At 36.0% G+C, this 25,545-nt stretch overlaps 1 protein-coding gene across 1 annotated transcript; it reads right to left on the minus strand.

Annotated features, from left to right (window-relative positions):
* Positions 1 to 15,401: 15,401 nt before the first annotated feature.
* LOC113338469 lies at positions 15,402 to 17,826 on the minus strand. Its single transcript, XM_026583885.1, has 8 exons — positions 17,731 to 17,826; positions 17,506 to 17,592; positions 17,241 to 17,408; positions 16,938 to 17,102; positions 16,373 to 16,426; positions 16,122 to 16,268; positions 15,848 to 15,967; positions 15,402 to 15,758 (listed from the first exon to the last, which is right to left on the minus strand). The coding sequence occupies exons 1-8, from the start codon at positions 17,824 to 17,826 to the stop codon at positions 15,402 to 15,404; spliced, it is 1,194 nt and encodes a 397-aa protein (XP_026439670.1).
* Between the last annotated feature and the right edge of the window lie 7,719 nt (positions 17,827 to 25,545).

Consider the following 25,545-nt stretch of genomic DNA (forward strand, 5'->3'; position numbering starts at 1 on the left):
CTATCGTGATTGAGTGCAATTGTAAGGTTGGCTTGAGATTTATATCTCCGATAAGCAAAATAGAAAAGTAATCACAAACACCTTTGTCTCATCGTTTGTGATTCCACAATAACTTGTTTCGCTAGTCGATTAAGTTTATTGTGAGGTGATTAATAATACTAGGCTGTTCTTCGGGAATATAAGTCTGGTTTATCAATAGGTTCCTGTTCACCTTGATTTATAACAAAAACTCTTGGGTATTTCTGTGGGAGACAGATTTATTCAATCCTATAGACTTTTCTATGTGAGACAGATTTGTTTATCAAGTCTTCAACCTTAGGTCGTAGCAACTCTTAGTTGTGGGTGAGATCATCTAAGGGAATCAAGTGCGTAGTATCCTGCTGGCATCAGAGACGTAAGGAGCAACTTTACGTTGAATCAGTGTGAGATTGATTAGGGTTCAAGTTATAGTCCAGTCCGAAGTTAATTGGTAGTAGGCTAGTGTCTGTAGCGGCTTAATACAGTGTGGTGTTCAATATGGACTAGGTCCTGGGGTTTTTCTGCATTTGCGGTTTCCTCATTAACAAAATTCTGGTTTCTGTGTTATTTATTTTCCGCATTATATTTTGTTATATAATTGAAATATCACAGGTTAAGATCAATCAATTAGAATATCCAACCTTGGGTTGTTGATTTACATTGATTGACACTTGAACATTGGTGTTTGGTCTTTGAATTGTTGGGTGTGGTTGTTAGACCCCCGCATTTTCACCAACCCAACCACCTCCATCGGCACCGATCCAACCAACTCTACGAGACGAGAAGCTTAAGGCTCCAATGTTCCACATACAACAAAAGAGTCGACCAATTGATGATAAGCCACCACTTATTAAGAAAAATACTTGGAAGTACTACCTCCATACATTATAGAGTACGTCATATCCATCAACGACGTCCTTCAAGTTGGTAATTGCAGTTTTCACGTTATCATACAAAAACTAGGGCCCTTCACTCAAGGTGCCAAGCTATATAATGGGTGTGCAGTCAATTATGTTCGTAAAAGGTTGTTAGCAAAACTAAAGGAGAACCCGACATTTTACAAGACAATGTTGTACAATGGGGATATATAGTAGTCTCAGCGAACAGTTTATTAGTGAAAATGACGAGGGTATCCAGGTACACCACAATCTTTTCGTTTCAATCTATAAGTCTGATACCTTGAGTGATCATCTATTGATAAAGTCGAGACAATACAACTTCAAGATATTCACTTGATAATAGTTACGGTTCAAAAACGATTTACTATATTTTAGACTGGCAATAGTGATAAAATGTGGGATTCCAACTCAAAACTAATTAGCAATGATTGGAGTGGTCCCTTCAGCGGAACCATTACTGACCGACCAAAGTACCTTCCTGTTAAAAAAATATGGATGTTTTTTACTTACAATAGTGATAGAATGTTTGCATCCAACTTAAAACCAATTAGAAATAATTGGAGTGGTCCCTTCAACTATACGAAGAATCTAGAAAAGGGATTTGGTTTATGTGGGGGTTAAGGACTACTATCCTAAACATACCCCTCCACGTGTATGGCGTGAGTTTGGATCCCCTAGATCATGTAGAGGCTTGATCCCTACATGGTAGGGAACGAGTTTGGGGCCTCTAAGTCGTGGGAGAAACAAATGTAAATATAATTGTTGGGCTTACTGTAACTGTCGGGCTTACTATTATACGGGCTAGCTCCGTAATATGATAGAATGTAGGCATCCAACTCAAAATCAATTGGAAATAAGTAGAGTGGTCCCTTCAAGGCTTCAACTATATGAAGTAGCGCTGCGCGTGGTTCGGTTTGGCTTGGTCTTGTGCCAAACCCAAGAACCAAACCAATACCAACCCAGACCATGCTTGGTTTATATATTAGAAACCAAAACCGTCTCAACGGTTTTTTGGTTTTTTTTCCGGTTTTTTCTAGTTTTTATTATAACTCTGATTTTCAACTAAGAATTCAAAATTTAATTATTGATTTCAATTCATTATAATTAAACAAAATCATTATACTTGGAAAAGAAGACTAAAACAAATCATATCTTATTGAAATATATATATTTATATATTCAATAATAGCTTTGATTTTAACTAAGTTTTCTTTATATATAAACATTCTCATCGAAGTTTATATACATTATATAACATGATGGAAAGTTGATTATACATTATTCTGATTTTTATTGGTTTTTTTGGTACCTACACTCGATTATTTTGTTTAATTTTTTTTTTTTTGGTTTTTGGTTCTTTTATAACGTCAAACCAAAAACAACTACCTAGACTTGGTTTTTCCGATTTTTTAATTTTTCGGTCTCGGGTTTTTTGATGTTTTCGGTTTAAACAAATTCGGTCAAGATTGAAAACCGAACCATGGGCAGTCCTAATATGGAGGTTCTAGGTTAGGGTTAGATGTGGGACTATTATCCTCAACAAATAGCTGCTCAATTAGTAAACTAAACAAAGGAGTTGGGCTTTGGAATTGGATAGCCAAATCAAAGGAGCTGCAAACCATCCTCGATAAATTATCAGCATCTTTTTTCACATCTGGATCTGGAGTTGTTTTCAATATGGGTAAGAATGGAGTTCCATAGTTAATTGTAGACAAAAGGACATTCAAATACCTCCTACTAGTAGGGCAGATGAACCTCGATGGACCCTAAACAACCCAGGTAGTTTTTCTGTTAAATCTATGTACAATTCTATAAACTCTACAGGCCTCGATAATATAGAATGAAGCAAAATATGGAATATGAAGGTAACCCCTGCTATTAAAATGTTTGTTTGGAAGGCAGCTCATGCCATACTTCCTAATAGTATGAGAGTGGCAGCCATATTGCCGAACATAAATACAACTTGCAAATTGTGTAATAATGGATAAGAAAGTCTTACTCATCTTTTCATGCAATGTAACTTTTTTTCTCAAATTTGGACGCATTTAAATTTTGACATGCGTTCTGTTGTTAATGGTACAAATAATTTTCATGACTGGATAAATGACATGTATAACAATCATGATAGAAATGGAAATGTTATGGAATGGTCTGTTTTTTGTAGTGTTGTCATTTGGCATGCGTGGAAAGATAGATACAACCTTGTGTTTCAGAAAAAAAAATCAGAATAGTGCTGAAACAGCAAAAACGATTGTCAAATATATTAATAGTCTCATGAATGTTAGTGGTGCAAACTATATAATATAATACAATCCTTGTATTATAACCCTATGAATGACAATAACTTAATGGTAACAACAGATGATCTTGATGATGATGATAAGAAATTCATGTCAACTACTATAGACATTGCGATTTCAATGATGATGGTGAGCCCTAATACTACTTCTAGTGTAGGTTTAACTCTTCATAACTTTTCAGGTACCTCAAAAGAAGCTTGGGGAGTACATGCCGAATGCAGAACTATAGAAGATCTTGAACTAAAGGGAGTAGAAGCCGCTTTTCAGTGGACATCACAATGGAACAGTCACAACATCATTTTCCAAAGTGATTCCGAGCCTATACTCAAGTTGTTGGTGGGAATGTATGCGAAAGCTAGAGAATATAGATTTAAGATTAGTAAAGATTTTGGCTATAATGCTAACAATTGCATAAATTTTAAAGTTCAAGGATTCGTAATGACAAATAGATTTGATATATCTGAAGCAGCCCACATTTCTACTTATTGTAACAGATTTGGTATCACCAAATATTGCACAGGGGAAAATCTTAGAATCTTTGTAAACAATGTAGTCTTCCAATTCTGGAATGCAAATGTAATCAACCCCTCCCTCGCTACAACGAGGCATGTGAGGTCTTATGGAATGAATGAGGTTTAATCCTCCTTTTCGAAGAAAAAAAAAAGAAGGGAAAAAAAAAACAAAAGGACATTCTTCTATTCAGTGGTTGATAGAGTGCAGTTATCAAGAGAAAAAAAAAGTCTTTGGATGTTATTAAATATGCTTTAATAATGAATGAATTGTTTAAGCTCAATAGTACAAGAGTGATTTTTACAAAAAAAATTAAATCAATCCAATTAGACGGAAAATCTATTTAAGTATGAAATAGAAATGAATGGATAATAAAGAGGGGGATAGAGCCAAGCCATGTGCACAATGGGGTCAAGGAGTAATGCTCAAAAGTTTTTTCTTTAGAAAAATATAAGCAGTGGCAAATGAAAGGAAGATGAACCATGACTTGCATGAAAATGAAGAAGAAACCTTTCACAATCTAGTCTGCAGCAGAGAAGAATGAAACGAATTGGCGTTACTGGAATGAAAGCTCTAATGCATACAAAAGCCATCCGTATTAGTCATCAAGTACAACTTGATTGAGTTAAGTCTAAGGGACAAGGAGGATTTTGGTGCAATCTTGGACCACCTTGGAGAGAAAGACATTGTATCAATGATCTGCTGGAATGTAATCTTGAGGAAGTAAATCGTCTGTATTACGTGGAACAAAGACCACCAGGCCTTGAACTATTATGGGATAACAATGCCAGTAAACGTGATTGGCACTAATTGTAAACTTTTTTGATCTATTGTTTTTTGTGCCTCCTTGGCATTGTGTTGTCAATTTTAACCTATCTTCAACACCAAAATAATGGTAGATACACAAGTTGAGCGTGAGCAGAAAATTGAGGGAAACCAACTAACTTATTACATGAAAGAATTGTCAAAATAATCTGATCCACAACCTATGGACACATGCAATTAATATTGTTCCCATCGGCAGGTTTTTATATATTGAACACCTTCTCAAGAACTACACTATAAGCCAAAACCACTGCTGCAAATTGCAAACATTCTCATTCTTCTCTCCTTTTCATCTTCTAAAATTTCTTACTCCTCCCACTATTTTCATCTTCAAACTTCTTTTTTGGGTCTCTTTTTTTCTTCGTTTCTTGTTTTTCATTTGAATAAACCAATTTTTCCTTCTCTTGTGGGTCTCTTTTCTTTTTGTTCACTCCAGTTTAGAATCTTTTCCTTGTTTTTCTCCCTTGTTTCAAGCATACACTAAAGACTCTCAATATTGTACGCATAGATAGTTCACAAGTAAGCTCATAAAAATAAAATTTTATATGTCAGGGATTTCCTGCAAGATAATAATGAAGTCACATTGAAGTCTATTCATCCATTTCCATTAAGAATCTTCATCTCGTTGTGTTTTCTTACTTTTCTTCGATCTTCGAAGAATTTTCTTTCCGTTGAAACAAATCCATGGCAACAGTTACTATAACACTAGCTTGCAAAGCAACTTTATCCTTCCAAAACAGTAATCCGGAACTTCGTGATCCGTCATTCTCTTCATATATTAGTAATGCTGCTGAGGAGCCTTTCGTGCTAAAACTTTCTGATGAGGCAAGCTATAAACCAGATACCAAGAGCATTAGTATTCCTCGAGAGTCTGTGTATCAAGTAAATGCAGGCAGGAAGCACAGTGAAGATGGTGAAATTAACATTTTTGGTGCTGAAATTTTTTGATGGTGTAATGGATGTGGATAAGAGTAGAATCAAAGAGAATGGTGGAAGGAAAAATCATAATTTGAAATATAGATACTAAATACCGCACATCTATTATGTGTGCGAAATACGGTTCGATGAACGAGTGAAGGTTATCGCATATAGTATATTTAACATGACGCATCAGATGACGTCAGAAGAGTCCCGAGTAAAGTGTGATGATCGTGCGAAGCTACAGAGTACGTGCGAGAAGAGTCAAGGTAAGCGTACGCTAATGACGCACGCCAGATCCGAAAATAAAGGTTTTATTAGCTGTCATCCACTATGTAAATCCCTATATAAGGGGACCGAGCGACCTTGTAGAGGGAGATATCTTTTTGAGAGTTTAGACTTATAATTGAGGAGAAAGAAAGAGTGTTTGTTCTCCAAGTTAGAGTCTATCTCAAATCTTGTAACTAACTCGAGATTTTATGAATGAATGTATGAATTTTAGGATGATTATTTGAATTGATATTGAGATTTCATCAAGGATGTGGTTGTAGGATTTCCTGCAACTACATTTTGGCGTTAGAAATCAGCTCGGAATTGTATACCGTAGTGGTGAATGTTATAGAGAAGTTCTTCTTTACATTGAAACAAGAAAACAAAGATGGTGAGAAGAAGCAAGAGAATCGCTGGAAGGAGAAGGAATGAAATTGCAGAGTCATCTAGGATGGGAGAAAGAGATAATCCTCAACAACAAGTTCAAAATCCAGTTCAACGAGAACCTGTACAAAATAACGCTACTGACTATGACAGAGTAAGTGTTCATACTTCACAAACAGATTCAACAGAAGAGAATGAGCAAAGGACTGGATAAGGAGAATTCGTAGAAAGAGATGATGAAGATATAACAATCGCAGAACTTCGACAGAGGTTGGCTGATGAAAAAAGACGAGAGGAAGAAGAGCGTGCGAATTTGATGCGTCAGAATAATGAGTTAAGAGAAAAGAATATAAGATTACAGGAGCAGAAATCAAGAAGTACGACTCACTCAAGGTCGAGATCAAATACATCAATACAAAGTCAATCTAGTCGAAGAGACATAAGACAACAACCACGTTTGGATGATATTGTAGAAAATAGTCAGGAAAATGATGATCTACATGATCGACGCGATGTTTATCGCGTAGACCAACCGCCAATAGATGACCGGTACGTACAACATGGTGAAGATCATCTAATGCAAGAAGATAACAGAGATAACAGATATGAACAACGTCATTGGCGAAATCAAGGTGAACAGCGTGATCCAGAACAAGGAAGGATGATATTACAGGGTAAACAAATATTAAGAGATCAACGCGAACGCGAAGCCGAGGTTGAAAGATACATGGCAGAACAGAATCATGCACATGGTGAGCGAAAAATACGCATGAAAAGAAGACAAGAAATTGAAGAACAAGAATTCAAAGACGCTGTGCGCGAAAATAACCATGACAACCGGGTAAGAAGACGCGAGGTCAATCACACACTTCCAAACCAGACTATGGAGGATGAGGAAGAATAGAGAAGAGCTAGGTGGCAAGAAATAGAGGTGATAAGGGATCAACACGATCAAGTTTAATTAGATGATAGAGAAAGACGGAGACACGGGAGAGATGTTGAAGAAGAAAGGGAGATGCAGGAAGCTATTCGTCAAAATAGACATGACAACAGAGTAATGCAAGCAAGATCAGGTAATGAATGAACACATTATAAGAGAATTAGCGGAAATGAGATAAATGATGACAACAAGAAGAGAGGGCGATAGAAGACAGTTGGATGAGGCAATTGAAGAAGCAGGAAAAACACCATTTAGCGGGAATACCACCTAAATGCAGTTTACCAGTATTCACCAATATCTTTGATGGAACAACCTGTGCGATACAACACATAAAAGCTTATGTGCGAACTTTATTGCAATGGAAAGATTACGATGCAGTTCTTTGCAAGTATTTTCTGGCAAGTTTGTCAGGAGAAGCTTTGAAGTGGTTTGAAGGTTTACCTACTGAATAATCAGATCATTCAATCATTTGCAATCAATCTTCCTAGGAGCATACATCAGCAAAAATGTATTGAAACCAGGCATAGAAAAAGTATTTGGTTTGCGAAGAAGAACAAATGAAGACTTACGAAGTCTAACTACAATATGGAGAACAATGTGCAGTGAAATGGCTGGACAAGTGGATAAGAGAAATCTCATATTAGCGTTCATCAATGCACTCTTCGCAACAAATTTGCTATACACACAAATTTTCAGAATTAAAGATACGATATCAATGACAGAGCTACGCGAGTATCAAGAGGAATACATCTCTCTTGAGTAAAAGCAGAGAGAAATGAAATCTTATCTTGTGGCAAATACAAGCAAAAAATCTAGGAACGCGAGTTTACTCCATAAACTAGCAAACACAATCGCAAGCACATCTCGAGGAGGGTCTGAAAAAGTGATAAGCGAGGACCAACAAAGAATGGTAGAATTGGGAAGTCGAGATTAAGAAGAGTGGAAAGAGAAAAAAAAATTCACTAATCGTGGAGGAAATATAAAATTCAAAGACTTGATAACCAGCCAGAAGGATATGGAGGTCAAAAACAATATTTTAATCAAGGTCAAAGAGGTAATAAGGTAGTTTGGGAGCCTATAAAGATGTCGTATCTAAAGGCTACCGTAAAAAATATTTGGGAAGCTATAATTTTGATGGAAGAAATACCGGCACCACCAAATACGGGAAATGAGCCACCACCAGGGAGAAGAAGTAAATAATTCTGTGCTTATCATCGCTTTCATGGTTATATAAGAAATAATTGTATGGATACAAAGAAAATCATACTGCGAATGATAGATCAAGGGAAGTTAGATCACTTTTTGGTACAACAACCGCAGAATTTACCTCCACCACCTCCAGAAGGTCGCACACAAGGCACTGAGACAGGAAGAAATACCTATTCGATTGAAGTAGGTACGAAAGCCAAGAATTTATACTGTAATTCGATAATACATTCGTTCAAAAACATAGAAGACCTCCATGATAATATCTTGAGCATAGTTTACGCGAGAGATAGTAATGGAAGAGAGATATTGAATCTTGCGAAGATATCTCCCTTAAAATATTGGCAGAAGCAACTTATTTCCTTCAATGCAGAAGAAGTACCTGGAGGTGGAGAACTACACGTAAATCCCTTAGTGGTAAAGTTGGAAATCAATCCAAAAGAAAAAAATGATGAAGATGATGAGGAAGAAACAAATACTTGGGATATCAACATAATACTAATAGATCCTGGAAGTTCGGTGGATATCTTATTTTATCATACATACAAAACTATGGGTGGTCGAGATGAAGAGTTTATTCCCTCTACTTATAAGATATACGGTTTTAATGGCACCGCTAATAAACCGAAGGGAGAAATAACTGTGCAGATTCCTTTAAAAAGCATATCATCGGAAATAGTATTCTGTGTTGTTGATGTAGAATCACCTTACAACTCTTTGATTGGAAGGCCGTGGTTACATGGTATTTTAGGGGTGGCTTCTACTTTCCACCAACGCATCAAGTTTCCTCTTCCTCAAGGCGTAGGAGTAATAAGAGGAGATCCAAATGAAGGAAAAACATGCCATGAGATTGACATTGATAAATGTGAAGAACGCTCAAACAAGCGAAGAAACTGGAAACAACAGATAAAAGAAAGTCAGCGTGGTGAAAGGTTGATGGTAGATGTTGTAAATAAGGAGAAGGTAACGATACATGATTCTGCACAAGCGATAACAGTTGCACAAGAGCATATACGCGAATTCCAAGAAGGATATCTAGTGTTGAGGCAGAAACTTAGATATCAAAAAACTGGTAAAGGAAATGTGGAAAACATGTGGAAAGGCCCATATAAGATCAAAAGAGTTGTTAACAATGGGATGTGTGAGTTGATAGATGAAAAGGGAAACTCATGTATAAATTATGGCATCAAGTGTATTTGAAGAAATATGGCTCATGCGATAATTCTCGCACGGCAGAAGAAATGGAACAAATACGCATCGATATATTCGATAGCGTGAGAGAACTCAAAGGAGCGCAGAAAGCGAAAACATCAAGTAGCTCATTGAGGATGTAACACTCCTCAAAGAATCAGTTGTTTTCCAAGTGAAAGAAAAGATCATATCAGAATTGTATTAATCAAAAATAAGATTGCAATTGAATAAACCTTTTTCACTATAATGATGAAAGAAGAAGAAAAAAATAAGATTTCATAATAAGACCTTAATAAAAAGGCATCAGAAATTAAGACTCCAATTAAGGAGCCTAGCTATGCGATTGTGGCGTGCACCCTAATTCGCGTAAATAAAGAGGAAATAATAAGACATAACGCATGCCATAATTCGTAAGCTAGTTAGCATGGGTCAAGTGAAAGCTACACCGACCCTGGAGCTTGAGTCATGGAGATTTGGGGTGAAAAAAAACCCATCCGGTAGAGCGCCTTAGTTGAAAGACTAAGGTAAGAAGCTCTCTACTAAGGAGTGCAGAAAATCGATCAAGGCGCCGAGGTACACGGTTGAGTCAAGAGTGCCTGGGGCGTATGGAGCGTACCTAGCCATTCTTGACAAGTCTTTACTATGATGAACTTGGTCCGAAGAAACCCCAATTAGGGTGCGCTCGTGTAACCATAAACCATATCGGTGGAGGGATAAGAGACCGCGAAAACAACTGATTGTTGTATTAATGGATGGGAGGAGCCCACCCTAACCCGGTAGGGGTACGCCTACTTGAAGGGGAAATCAGGAAGAATATAAGGACGACACCCTCCATTAGGGAGCTGAATTGTGTCAAAAGACGTATATATCATGAGACTTTTTACTCATGGGAGTATTAAGGCTTGTCATATTTGGGCGATAATAAAATCTAGAGAGGTAATAATGCAAGAAAATGATAAGGCGAGATCAATGGGTCATTACGCGAAAACGTAAAGACGTCCTGCAATCTCGTGGCATATCAAGAATATCATATACAAGGCACAATAAGACCTTTAATTAGGAAGTCCAAGTAAGACCTCATGAGAGAAATAATATATAATTTAATAATAATTATTATTTTGCAGGATAAATATGCTTTACGAAGTTTGTCGCACGTTAATGATATAAAGAGAATTTTGCATGATACACTGAACATAGCTGAGGCAAAACGCAAAAGTAAATTTAAAAGAAGACAAAAGGTAAAATGATGGGGAAACAATATTATTGAGCATAAGACATATGAACACAAATAATAAAGGCATTTCATATAATAGTTCCATCTAATCATCTGCTGTCGAATAACAGAGGCAAGTATGGGAATGCTAGCATTTAGAAAAGTGTTATTCTCCCCCACATGATAGATTTATACCTATTTGTCATAATAAATGGATTTCATCATGCACATTTAGAAGGATGATATCACAAGTTAACTTTATTTGTTAGAAAGTGAAACTTTTACGCAGGTATATAGCAAGGAGGATATGCAATAAAGGATGGGAATATACATTAAACAAATATCAAATGATCAAAAAGATTACATCAAAAAAACAATTTCAGAAGTTAATATTTGAAGACCCAGAACTGATGAAAACTTTACAAATGTGGCAAAGTAGAAAAGTTATTCAAGGTCAAAGAAGCTACTTTTCTCCTAAGTTGTCTTCATTCACCTTATCAGCATCAGAATTATTAACTTCATCGTCAATTTCTTCATATTCAGAATCTTCTTCACTCTCAGAAATATCAGAAGTTTCTTCATTTGGTGCAACATCAGCAAGCTTATACTTTGAGAGAGGAATGCCATTCTCAGCACAAATCTTCTTTATAGCATCATCACGGACGCGAATAGCATCCTTGCTATTATTGGAAATGGTAACAACAAACTGTCTCTTCCACCTGCGATATTTAGAGTCGCGAGCGATAAATTTCGTTTCCAACTTCTTAATTTGATCGCGAAGTTCTTTTTCAACCACTACGAACCAAAGTAAGAAGGTTAGTGTCATTTACCAAAAATAAATCAAGGGGTAACAAATGGAAAGGCATAGGAAACGACCTTCTTTATTGGAAATAATATCTTTAATCAAAGTAGAGTGATCTGACTCAAGGATGACAGTCACAGCTAAGTCATTTCTAGCATTATCCAACACCCTAGCAGCATAGTCGAATTCAGCTTCACTTTCTATGACAAGACGAGAACGGATCATATTTCCTCGTTCAACAACTGCGTTTTTCTCGCTTAAAGATCTATCTCGTTCCACTTGAACTTGAAGGACAGTCTTTTGGAATTTTTCTAAAGCTTTCGAACCGTTAAAAATGGATTGATCTTTCTCATTGATAAGAGTACTAATCTTGGCTCGCAAAACTTTATTTCTCTCTTTCGATTCTAAAAAACGGCGCCTAAAGTCGTTACCATAAGATGAGGCACTTCTAATGATGAACACTAAGGGATTGATACTTCGTCTTTAATTCCTCCAAGGAAAGGGTTTTTAACTTGTCATCAATAAAGTTGTTTAAAGAATCATTAAGATATTCAAGAAGAATATCACATCAATATGATGAGGAAGAGAGCGAAATAAATAAGTCGCCTCATCATTAAGGCCGTAAATCTCTACATGAATAGATAATTACAATGGGAGAAAAGACGTGAATAAACAGGTTGACAAATGGAGTAAAGGATTACGCATCAATTAATTGATCATTCATTTTCTGAAGATCGGAAATCTTGCGTATAAGAAGAAACATCAGATTCAAGTTGATGATTTCTCTTGCGAAGATCAGCAGCTTCATTCTCACGAAGGGAAACTTGGGACTTAAGTTCAGTATTTTTAGTTGCAAACCTGCGAAGTCTTCTTTCATAGTCTGCAGAGACAACATATGATGAGTGAGCCACCTGCGAGATTATTAAACAAATGTGAGAAAATTTCGCATAATACAATTTTAAAGAGAGTGCGAAGTTATAAGAAATTACCATAGAAGCAAGCGAATATTGAAAACTAGGATTCAAAGATGAGGAAGCCCCGCGAAAGGAATCATCATCCAAAGTAGGAGCATCTATTATCTTTGTAAGAGTCCTACATGTGTGAGCTAATGAATCATCTCCAACTGCTGTCATGGAGTCATAAAAAATTCCAGATATCTGATCCATTGCAGATTTAATAGATGGATCTTCACCAAGAATACTGTCATCATCATCATCACCATCATCATCATCATCATCATTGTCAGATTGAGAGATTGAAGAGGAAGGTGCTTTCCGCTTCTTAGAAGGATACTTGGAAGAATATCTGGAAGCAGTCTTTTTATTGCGAATTACACATTTTTTTTTCACACTCGCACTTACAATCTCCTCCTATGCACATAATGAAAGATAAGAAACAGAGGAAACAATATTGTTAAAATTAAAAAAAGGTGTTTCTTACTTCATTCTTGTGCGAAGATCTCGCTTGAGACAATTTTCTGGCCTTTTTCGATTGATCAACCATCTGAAATAAGGAAAATAGGTAAGAGTGGTAGAAGATAAAAGGAAAAAGAGGGAGATAAAGATAATTAAACAAAGGATACCACTCTCTTTTTTCGGGCCATCTAAATACCCAAGGATCATAAGCAAGAAGTCCCTCGGGAAGGGGAAGAGTTAAGCCATGTTCATCCCTGCCAGTTATGTATGGGCCCACCAAGATGATTGGGTAATCTAACCATCGCGTGTCATTCGACCAACGAGCGGTACTATTTGAAGGATCGTTCCAATCAACATCTCGTATGATCCTTTGCTCTTCAGCAATACCATCTTTTCTTGAAAAGCGAATACCTCATTTAGAGGCGCTACTTTTCATGATGGTAACTTCGTAATTCTTGAAAAAAAATTCAAGAGTATAATCAGCAGGAATAATTTCCTCATCTCGATGATCAGGATTTCGCTTATCCATTGGGTACTGAGATTCTAAACCTACTGCGCGACGGGAATATTCAAGAGCTATTCTAATACTGTCGCCGCTAAGTTGAAATATGCCACGCGAAAAACTCGCATTTGAAAGGATCTCATAAAACAAGGGGATTTTGGGATCATAAAGTGGAATTGGAAGACCAACAAGAAGTTGTTCCACTGAAACGATGATCTTTTGATCACTCCATTTCTCAAGAGAAAACCATTCAGGTCCAAGATTGGATGAAGGTTTGGATCCAGCGGGGGCAGATAACGAAAAAAACCGTGCACCAAATTCTCTCTTCAATCTATCAAATGCTTGTTTGTTCTTCCAACCAGCTTCAGGCATTTTTAAGTATGGGAATGAAAAATAATGAAAAGATTATCAGAGATGATCAAGAAGATCAAAATTAAAATGGGAGAGAAATAACAGAAAAAGTATGGGAAGAAATCAGTGGGACAGTAGCAGGAGATAATAGTTATAGAAAATAAAGAAAAATCCAAAAGTAAAAAGAAGTATGACGAAGAGAAAGAGTAATAAGATATTTACTCTCGATTCCCGAGATATTCCCTCATTAATGCGATGATTAAGAATGAATGGATAAGAAAAGGCGGTTGTAAAAGACGTGTCAGATCAAGAGTAGCTGAAAAGACACGCGTAAGTTCTCACTCTTAAATTAGAGGAATACATCAACTGAAAAGAATATGAAAGGATGAGTGAGTGCAGTATTTTAAAATTGGAGTTTCTCATATCGCTCCATTTCCAAAGAAACGACATGAGAAGAGGCAAAATGTAGATACTAAATACCGCACATCTATAATGTATGTGAAATTACGGTTCGATGAACAAGCGAAGGTTATCGCGTATAGTATATTTAACATGACGCATCAGATGACGTCAGAAGAGTCACGAGTAAAGTGTGATGATCGTGCGAAGCTACAGAGTACGTGCGATAAGAGTCAAGGTAAGTGTGCGTTAATTGACGCATGCCAGATCCGAAAATAAAGGTTTTATTAGCTGTCATCCACTATGTAAATCCCTATACTAGGGGACCGTAGAGGGAGAGATCTTTTTGAGAATTTAGACTTAGAATTGAGTAGGGAGAAAAATTGTTTGTTCTCCAAGTTAAAGCCTATCTCAAATCTTGTAACTAAACTGAAGATTTTATGAATGGATGTATGAATTTTAAGATGATTACTTGAATTGATATTGAGATTTCATTAAGGATGTGGTTGTAGGATTTCCTGCAACTACATGAAAGGAGAAAGAATGAATTTATCCCAGCGGCCCCAAATAAAGCTAGCAATTGAAGAAAGACCTAAATTGTTCCAAAAATGCAGAGAACATTATAGATTCTAGCCCAAACAGGTATGGTTTCAACCGCCAATGATTAACTCTCTGTCTCTGCGGAAAAAATTTCTATCACTTATATAGATCCTGTCTCTTAGACCTTTTCCCGTAGCCGTTTGCCAGGCCGCGCATAGGAACCTTCCTAAGAAAACTATCCAATTAGTTAGATCATCACCAAACAAAAACTTGCATTAGGGAGCATGCCTACTCATGTGAGATCCGCAACAAGTCAACAACTGTTTTAGGATAGAGTACAATCAAACATCAAGGTTGTTGATCCAATGCTCAGCAATATGTTTCAAAAGAGCCCAACTATTGAATCATTGAATTTTGGAAAGGTGATACTAAAGTTGAAGTGCACATCAAGTATCATCAACAGTTCAGTTAGAAAGGGAATAGAGTGGAAGAGCCAGAGGACATGAATACGCGGCATGTGGAGGCAAATACTAAGTTGATCGCAATTGATTGCAAAAATAATCGAGCTGAATAAACATAAAACATGAGATGGCAACAGCTTTTATGTTGTTGTCTCATTGCACATGGTGATTAAGCATATAAACTGGAGGTAGATTGCATATTCCTTTCCTATTTGTCTTCAAGAACTTTTTTTTTTTTTGCACATGTTCTTCATCACTCAGGTACATATGCCACCACCAGGTCCTCCGAAGTAAACGGCATGGTGGCCATTATCATAATGAGAATCATATTGCTTACAGTCGATAGTATATTCAATTTTTTCAGGTTTTAGAACATGACTATTCTTGTCATAATATTGAAGATCACCAATTACACCGTTGGCATTAGAAAATCCACCAGGTCCAACACCACCACCCATTGGTGGAATACTTCCATCTTTTCCAGACTTTACGCGGCCACCCCAGTAAACATACTGGGCACCTGGATTAAATAGTGGGAATAGTTTTCTGGGCCAATATCCTATTTTAATAGGCCCCGGATGCAATATCAACCACCATTTTCCAGTTTCTCGTTCCTGAAATGCAATACATGATATAAACACTTCTTCATAAAAAAAAATTAAGGAGCGCACGAGGCGAAATTAAGTATGTGCAAGTCTAAAACAATCCCCTTGGAGGAGCATTCCACCAACTGTGCAATAAGCTCTTTACCATATACTAAGTACTTTCCACGAATATGCATTTGTCGTCCAAAGAAGTTTTTGTTAGCAATAAAAAGAGTATCCTGGCAATAAAAATAGGGGAAAAAAAACTACGACAAACAATAAGAATTTAGGGTCACTCGCTCATTCAGTCTTGGGTGCAAAAATGTCACTGATATTTCCCCGTTCTCCAATTTAAATATTAAATATAGGTGAAATAAAAAAGTAAGTACGTACCAGAGAAATCTCCACTGTGATTACAACCTGAGATCCTGGAAAATGTGATGTTTCGGCAAACGTCATATCAGGAGGATGTGCTCGGTCAACTTGCACAAATCCCCTGCAACGAGTATTATAGCAACCTGTTTTGTGACCACCATCGCCCTATCGAAGAATGCCCATAGTTTTTAAATTTTAATGCCAAAGTAGTGATTCTCTTAACGAGAATATAAAAAACACCAAGGTTATGGTCATTATAAAAAACTTACAGTCCAATACGCAAAAGTTCGAGTCTTGTTATTACCATACAACTCCGGGCTTACCTGATAAACGTAAACAACAATTATCAGAGCTCAGGCAATGATAAGAAAAACGAAAGATGCTGAACGATATCGATATACTGACTGTCATGGTTAGACTAGTCCAGCAACATGAACCATAAAATTTATTTGGATCCTAATAGATTCAACATTTAGTTGGGTGACTAGTGACAAGTAACTAGCAGGGACTCCAAAGGCCCTGGGCGTTCATCCACATTATTATACAACCTAGAGAATTATTGAACACTAACAGTAATTTGGATTTGACATCCATATATATCAGAGTTGTGTAGCTTGGTAGTTTATAAAGTAATCGTAAACTGTCATTTCTTGGATCGGTGTCTCCTTAACATAGCATTGGTCTAAGCTTGACAAAAACTAGAAAAAATAATCTTGGATAAATCAAAGAAATTTTAAAGGAAAAGAAGAACGAGGTTGTCAAATCCTATGAAATTCCATAACGTAAATGCAGTTCATATATATTGTTTATATAACACTAGGAAAATATACGTACAATCCACCCAAATTTGACTGCGCTGGTCTGTTCCTGTGGACCTCCTTTAAGCGCAAGTTCAGCTGAACTAAATTGGTCCGGATTTACTGTGGGATTCCATGCGTTAAGTGTTCCACTGGCTCCATTGAATGTTTCACCAACTACTTGAAGAGTTATACCTGCTCTCTGTATATTGAGGTGTTTGGGAAATATAAAACAAATAATAAAAAAGTTATATAAAACAGACTTGTACGAATATCACGAGGTAAAAGACTCTTCGCACTAACTGGTGAAAATAATGCCATAACATAAATCAGTGCGTACATGTTCTTCACCAGGAGCGTGGGATGATGTTGTTGATGCAGAGAAGGATTTAGCTCTGATCAAATCTTCTTTAGTCGTCCTGCGAATAGGGACAGTTCCTTTTGGACACCCATCGCCTAGACTCATCAACGTATTATGTGGTTTAGTGGACGCAGTTTCGTCTCTCCCCTGGATAAGCATACAAAGAAAGCATGGATTGTTGTGCATCTAGAACTTCTAACAACACTACGGAAAGGAAAAGGAAAACCGAGAGACAACATATTACCAGGAACTTATGATTCTTGAGTAACGGATGATCGAATGCAGGTTGTTTGTGGAATTCAACGCAGTCATAGATATCACCCCATGGAGCCTTTCACCACATCATACGGAACAATACAAAATTAATCTAATTAATGATATTACTCAGTGGTATCGAACATAAAAATATGACACATTAATTTCACAATTACGAAAAGAAACATATACGGAATAACTTAATATTGCCTACATGTAAGGTTTTGATGGATGGTTTGTTTAGAATCTTTAGTTGTCTTTCCAACTCCGAATCCTCCGCTTCTGCTAAAATACTCCTAGCAGAAGCCATCCCTCCTTCTACTAATACAATTGCATGATATGTGAGAATCAAACCTACTACCAGTGATAAAAAACTAATAATTTTTTGATTAGAATATGGAGCCATCGACCGAATAATTTTGACGACGAAGAATAGCACAATATATCTTTTTGGCCGGAGTTAAAGTTGAAATTGAGAACGATGGCTTAGAAGGGTTCCCTTTTTATAGTTCTACAAAAGATACGATGGTAATACTTTTTACGCTCTTCTATATCTATATTTAGAAATCTCTACTATATATGGATATATGTGGCAGAATAAGCTAATATATATGGAGTATTATATTTATTACTATCCTTTTCTTTTCCTTTTGTTTTTATATTTTCCTTTCTAGCTTATTAGTTTCCTTTTCTTTTTTTCCTTTTAATGGCCTAAAATTATTCTTGTTAAGTTATGGTACTCCTTTTGAAATATTATTGTACCCCTTTTGTTTAGTTAGGCAAATAAGGTTTAGGTTGTGCAAGGGAATTTTCTCATGCCTGCCTGCCGGATCAAATTATTCTTGTCAAGCAGAGGTGTAAAATGTGTCGGTACAACCCAGCACATCCCACTAAGAGGCTAGCCCGTCGGTGCTACGTGACGTACGTGTCGTGCCAGAAATTAAGAAATTAAGGCGTGCGGTGCGGTGTCGTGTTTGAGAGCGTGTTACGTCGTGCTGTGCAGTGCCTGACACATTTATTTTGCATTTAAAATATGTCCAACGTATTTAGATATGTGTTGTGATTGAAATAATTCGACATAACGAAGATAGAATGTCGGAAAATGATTAGATAAACACTCTTTTGTGAAATATATAAAACAAATGTGTTGTACTGTACTGTATTGTGTAGTATTTTATACATGTTATGACGTCCGTTGTTAACATGTCGTGTCGTGCTGTACCACATGCTTATCCATGTCACATGTTGTGTTGTGCCAAGTGCCGATTATCCAGGTCCATCACAACACATTAATCTAACATGTGGACTAACTCACCTTCTGGGATAGGTTATGCCCGTGCTGGCACGAACCAGTTTAATTACACCTCTATTGTTAAGTTGTGGAGTACTACGTACCCGATATTGGCATGTCTTTTAAACTGCTAATCCCCACCGAAATTGATCAGAGATGTCGGAAAAACGTTCCAGGTAGACTATAAAAACAACACTATTTGTAACGATTAATGGAAAAGCTCAAACTCTTAAGTTGAGGCAGGACAATATACTGAATATGGTGCATGATTCTGACACTGAAAAAATAAATGGGACAACAGGTGGCAAGGGTGGAGAGGCTATAAAATTCTCGAAAACTCGTGTGTAAAAACTACTACTAGATCCGTTTTTAAGAATTTCACTATGAAACTCACAGGCAGAAATCTTCACGCGCGCACCAATTTTTTGGGATAAAATTTTTCATAGGCCCATATTTTTTTAAAGTTAGTTTTTTCGTTTTTCCTTCGTCTTTTTCTTTTTATCGAGAGAACAAAGTAGAATAAAAATCAATCAAGAATGATCATGTTGTTGCCGTCAATTGATTACCATCTCGTACAAAATCAATTGTGTTTGTGTTCGTCTTTCATTGTGTTCCTCTCCCAAATGCGTTCCTTCTCTCTCAGTTGAGAATCTTGAGATAGTTGGGAAATTTGTTGATTTCAGGTGACAATCCTACCTTCAAATTTAGGTATTGTAACCAGTGAAATTGAAGTATGCAATTGGTTTGTTTCATTTCACCACCGCAACTTATCATCGGATCTGAATTTAGGGTTTTTGTGTTTGCTTGCCGGGACGGAGGAAACAAGGGATAAATGGGGTCCCTTGACCCCACTTAATTTTGAGTTTTGGTTAGAGAAGGCCCGAGGTTTTGATAATTATAACGAGTTGTGGGGGAAATTTTATTGTAAAGTTGAAATTTTTATGGCTAATGGGTCATAATATCAACTACACTACTCACTTAAATCCTCTTCTATCACCGGCAAACTTTCTAAACTAAACTACAAAGAATATATATACTTATTAGTTTGTGTTGTAAGGGTATGGGGTTTGCTAATGATGACCTGAACTTAAAACATAGCGTATTATTGGCTATTTCGATTGCTAGTGGATCCTTTACATTCTGAGCAGCATTTGCAGAATTTTTTTAAATATAAAGTGGACTGACTGAACCAAAACTCTATTGTGTCGCTGCCTTGGTTGTGTTAATTTCTGTAGGTATATTAGACTTGCAATTAGGACTACGCGCCATTTGCAAAATGTTTATAGGTCTGTATTGAACTGATGGGACTTGGACCATTACTGCACTTAAAGCTTAGATATCGTTTACAGCTGATAACATTTTTTTCTCAAGTATGTTTATTTTTTTAAACCATAATTTATGTTTTTGAAACAAATTTTGTTATTAAAATTTTTGTTCATTATAATATTCATTATTCTATATAACGAGTACTCTTTATAAGCAAATCACAGTTGTCTAATGGTATTACGATTTGTTCTAAAAAAATCGCCGCGGCCTTCGGCTGCATAGCCAATTAGTAACATTCTAACCATGTATCTAAGAAAAAGTTACGAATCCATTCATGTTTTTGTATAATGGTTGTTGTAGGTTTATTTAATTTTTATGCTATTGTGCAAGGCTTTGTAGTACCTTAACTGTAATTTAAATATATTTTAGAAAAAAACTTGGTAAGTGCCAGAGTAAATTTTACTCGGCCCCATTACATAAAAGCGCTGGCTCCGTCACTGTTTGCTTGTTTGTTGATTTTGACCAATTAATCAATGGTAAAACCTATTTTGTTGTTTGATTTAGATTTGTTTTATTTATTGGAATTGCAGAAATTTACAAAAACCAACGTGTTACTCTCGTGTTACATGATTTTAGGTTTGCTTTTGTTTCCTAATTACAAAAATTTGTGTCATCTTTTGAGGCAAACTAGCTAGGACATGTAGACGGATTCATTGAGGAAGCAGTCAAAATGGAGGGAAGGGAAGAAAGATAAGCGATGAACAGGGCCGTCTTTGACATAGGGCCTAAAGGTCGACCGACCTAGGCCCCAAAATCAGAAGGGCTCAAAAATGTTCGCTCACTTTCTATGTATATCTATGTTTTGCGGCTTTTCTCTTGTCGTCCTGACGTTGGGCCCAAAAGTGTTTGCTTACTTATATGAAAAGAGACAACATTGATGGAGAAGTGATACTTTGATCGATCTCATTCATGTGTCCATAATCATATTGTATGTACGTGGCTATCAGTTTGACATAGCTATATAGCAGCTCACAGCTGCACATATCACCAAGTAATAATCGTGACCGGAAGAACCAAAAGAGGGAACGCAACTCGTCTATCTTAGGGAACAGACTTAAAGTTTGTTTGTTTTTTTAAATACAATCGTTCCCTCCTTGTTAACAATATACAGTAAAGAAGTAAGGAAAACTAACAAAAAATGAAAATAAAGATGACATGCCTCTTTTGTGTACAATCCTTGATTAGAATTATAATGATCACTTTAACTGAATTTATTTAGTTGATATTTTTTTGTTCTGAAATCAGTGTTTGTGGTGTTAGAATTGTGTCGTTTGAAGTTTATTAGTTGAACACTAGCAGTCTAGCACTAAAAATATTTTGGAAGTTGAAGTTGTCGAAATCTTATCCGATATCAACTATGAAAGGATAACTAGGTTAGCTATCGTAGTTATTGGGGCATGATTTTTCGAATCGTATTGATTTTCAAGATAACAATGATTTTGCAACTAAAATCGAGAAAAAGATCTCCACAGGATTATATATTTTCCTTTGCGGTATAGTTCGTACTTCATAGATGTTTTAAATTTCTTAGACAAATGTCTTTTCCCCTTAAATTTACGTTACTTTTGGACCCTTATTAGACTTTCACATACATACATAAATGGATTGTTTGATTAGTTTTTATTTTTTTTCATTTATGTTTTCCCCATGTATATAACAAAAAGACCCTCTTTTGAATGTTCGCCCCAAGCCTCTAAATTGTTAGAGACGTCCCTGGCGATGAACTATATCCTGGTTGGTAATGCTGATATACGTAGGAACAATCCATATAATCCAACCAATAAAAGATGAAAACGTGTGAACTTTACAAATGTTTTAGTCTTTTTCAGTGTATGTACGTTGTAGTTCAGTGTCAATTTTAATGATTAATTCAGTTCTCTAGCTTGATTTCATTAAAAAATTTGACTCTCAAGCTTGTGTCCAACCATGAAATTCTACTTATTGGTGTTTATTTGAAGTTTATTTGGATGAAAGTATACCTAGCTATCACATCCGGACAAAGCATACAATTCTGGAGCAAATAATTGGTATTTACAGTTCGTGGAAAAACAACCGCTCCCTTCACAATTCTTCTTTTCATATTTTAATGGGTTGCTTCTTTCATATCATTATCGAGCTGCTGATTTCATTTGAGCATCATATAGAAAAGGATACAGCCGTGGTAGAATTCTATTGCCTTTTTTTTCTTTCAGTTTTGAGGTGTTAGAGCATTCAACGCACGAAAATGCATTGTTTATATATTCAATTAATTTCTTGCAATTAACAGCTGAACTTATTTCTACAATTTGAAGAAGAGAACGGGACAGGATGGGCAAAATGAAAATTGTTTGAGTACATCAGATACTGTCCTACAAAACTACCACAGACATATATATTAATATCCTAAAGAATAACGGTGGATAAGGATTAAATCACGATATGTATTTGGTGCACAACTTGTGAAACTTTCAGTGGATATTATTGATACAATTGACATTGTCATTTCTTTGCCTTCTTATGCTATCCTCCATTTTTTTTCCATTGTGTTTCATTCTTGACTTATCGATCATTTCTTAGGTTTTTTTAGTGAAAGTCCACAAAAGTGTTGCATAATCTATTATGCATCTATGAAAATGGATGCATAATATGTTATGCATCTAAAAAGTTGTTGCATAACTTGTTATGCAGTCCAGAAAATGGTTGTTTGGCACGTTATGCAACAATGTCTATGTTACTATTAAAACCAACTAAAATAAAGACTGCACAACAATATCTGCATAACATGTTATGCGGTAGTGAAAATGGATGCATAAAGCACTATGCAACCACTTTTTTGTAAGCATTGAAATAAAAAAATGTGATGCATAACTTGATATGCATCCAAAAATATGGTTGCATAACGCATTACGCATCAACTTTTTTTGTAAGCACTGAAATTAACCAAAACAATCGATGGATAACTTGTTATATAGTCGAGAAAATTATTGCACAATTCGTTATGCGTCTTTTGGTTTTTGTGATGTTATTTTTTTAGGCATGTATATCGTTTTAGTGGTTGCATAACTAAATTAGTAAATGCATGAAACAAAATATGGTTGCATAATATTTTATGCATCTTTTTGTTGTGTCTGCATAATGTGTTATGCATCTTTTTTGGTGGCTGCATAATGGTTACATATCAAGTTTTACGAAAATTTTTCCTAAAACGATGATCACCTCCGATTTTTTCGTGAAAAACAAAAAATTGATATTGTTGTTTGTACTCGTTGTGTAGATCTCTTAAAATATTTCAAACAATATAAAATTTGTAAAATTCCAAGACGCGGTTTTTTAGATATGTTATATCCAAGTTGTGTTGCCAATTATACCCTGAAAAATTAGGATGCATAACCCGTTATGCAGTCATTGTTGAAAATTTCATATATAATTATGGGTGTCACAGAAACTAAAAATAATCTTGGGCCTGACAACGAAAATATTTTTTTTTTTGGCCTGCGCCTAATTTCCCCAACTTGTTTTAGCCGTGGAAAATCCCAAAATAATAAATTTAGCCCACCCAAAGATATTACTCCAGCCACACATTTAGGGCTGTCAACGGCACTTAACGTAACGGATATTGGGTCAACCGCTACCGTTACCATTTAAATTAACGGCGACGGAAATCTGAAATTAAATTCTGATTCCATTACATCGAACTTATCGGAAATCAGATATTTTTCCGATAAAATACGTTATGTCACAAAACACACAGAACACATAACAAGTTAAAAATCCTGCCACACAAAACAAATTCTAAATCCAAAAAATCAGTTCTAAATCCATGCCACACAAAATAAAAATATACAGATGTTCCGAATGGACCCAATTACATGTTCAGATATTCTAAAAAAAGAAAAAACCATGTTCTTGTAAAAGAAAAGACAAAGAAACTCCATCTCCATGTGTTGCAGCCTGTGGTTCAACTTCCAACTGCAAATGCATTCCTCCTTAGTCCTCCCTGAATCCTTACTTCTTACTCCTTAGTCATGAACTTCTGCAGTTTCAAAGGAAAATCAAAAGTGTTAGTTAAGCTGGCAATGCTAGTGCAATAAATATAAAAGCAAATGAAAGATTAAGCTGGAAAGTTACCAGTAATACAACTATCATTGTTACTGAGACTGAGATATGGAAACCAATCACCCAAATAAATCCATGCTTGAACAAGTTCTGGAGCTAATGAACTCCTATGAGATGTGACAACCCTACCACCAACACTAAACATTGATTCTGATGCTACACTTGTCACTAGAACATCCAATACATCTCTTGCAATTATTGAGAGAGTTGTATACTTAGGAGAATGATTCTTCCACCAACTTAAGATATCAAACCTCATTTCTTCAATGGATGTGCCTTTAGGAAGAACTGGGTCTGCTATGTATGTCTCCAACTCTGACTTCTAAACCTCAAACACATTGTTTTCCATTATAAAATCATCATAACCAAATTCATTTGATGTTGTTGTAGCTGCAGAGATCTCCATTCCAGTTGAATTCATTCCATTATCTAAATAATCTGGAGTTGTAGTGATGGTTTGATTAGCACAGTAAATAGCATTGAGTGAACCCTGAAACTGGTTATAGTGACTTTGATAGTTTTGGACACCATGTACTCTCTTCATAACAAACTCCATCCATCTAGCCTTATACGTAGGATCTAAAACAACTCCAATTCCCATCAAATTGTTACTTTCTTTCCAGTAGCTACCAAATTTTGACCTCATATTCTTACCCATGTCTCTGATATACTCATGCTCACTTAATTCCCAGGCCTTAACGCATTTATTAAATTCTTTCACCCCATTGTAATACAAATTTACCGTGTGATACTTAATCCCATTAAAGTTGGTTGAAATCACATCAAATAATTCCAAAAATTCACATATATGTACTCCTTGTTGCCACTGCTGAGAAGTTGGTAGTATGTTGAAGTCATTATCCAAATCAGCTAGCCTAAAAAAATCTGTCTCAAAAAAATAGCATCTTTAAGCATCTTAAAGGTGGAGTTCCACCTGGTATCCACATCTAAACCAACAGACCTTGAAGCAGGCTTAACTTGAGCAATAGCACATTCAAATCTCTCTTTTTTAGCCTGACTTGACTTGACATATTTCACACACTCTCTAATTGCTTCTATAAATGGAGCAGACACTTTCATTCCACACAACACAATCAAATGCAATATATGATTACTACACTTCATTTGGAACAAATCCCCATTAAGAACTAGACAATCTTTGCTATCAGGCCATGACTTCAAATTTTCCATCATAACATCATTTGCTCTAGCATTGTCAGAAGCTACATCAAAAAATTTATTATCTATGTTCCAATCTAGAGTTACTGATTTCAGTACAGATGCTAGAACTTCTCCAGTATGTGGTGATGGCACTAA

The sequence above is a fragment of the Papaver somniferum genome, unplaced genomic scaffold, assembly GCF_003573695.1.
Source record: "Papaver somniferum cultivar HN1 unplaced genomic scaffold, ASM357369v1 unplaced-scaffold_19, whole genome shotgun sequence".
Taxonomy (NCBI): domain Eukaryota; kingdom Viridiplantae; phylum Streptophyta; class Magnoliopsida; order Ranunculales; family Papaveraceae; genus Papaver; species Papaver somniferum.

What these genes read in the sequence shown, in the direction of transcription:
- LOC113338469 (XM_026583885.1), bottom strand. Translation starts at nt 17,826, where the DNA reads ATGGCTTCTGCTAGGAGTATTTTAGCAGAAGCGGAGGATTCGGAGTTG. An exon ending in GAACTTTTGCGTATTGGACT is followed by an intron (nt 16,269 to 16,372) that starts GTAAGTTTTTTA and finishes ATTCTTCGATAG; the next exon opens with GGCGATGGTGGTCACAAAAC. An exon ending in AATGCTCCTCCAAGGGGATT is followed by an intron (nt 15,759 to 15,847) that starts GTTTTAGACTTG and finishes ATTGCATTTCAG; the next exon opens with GAACGAGAAACTGGAAAATG.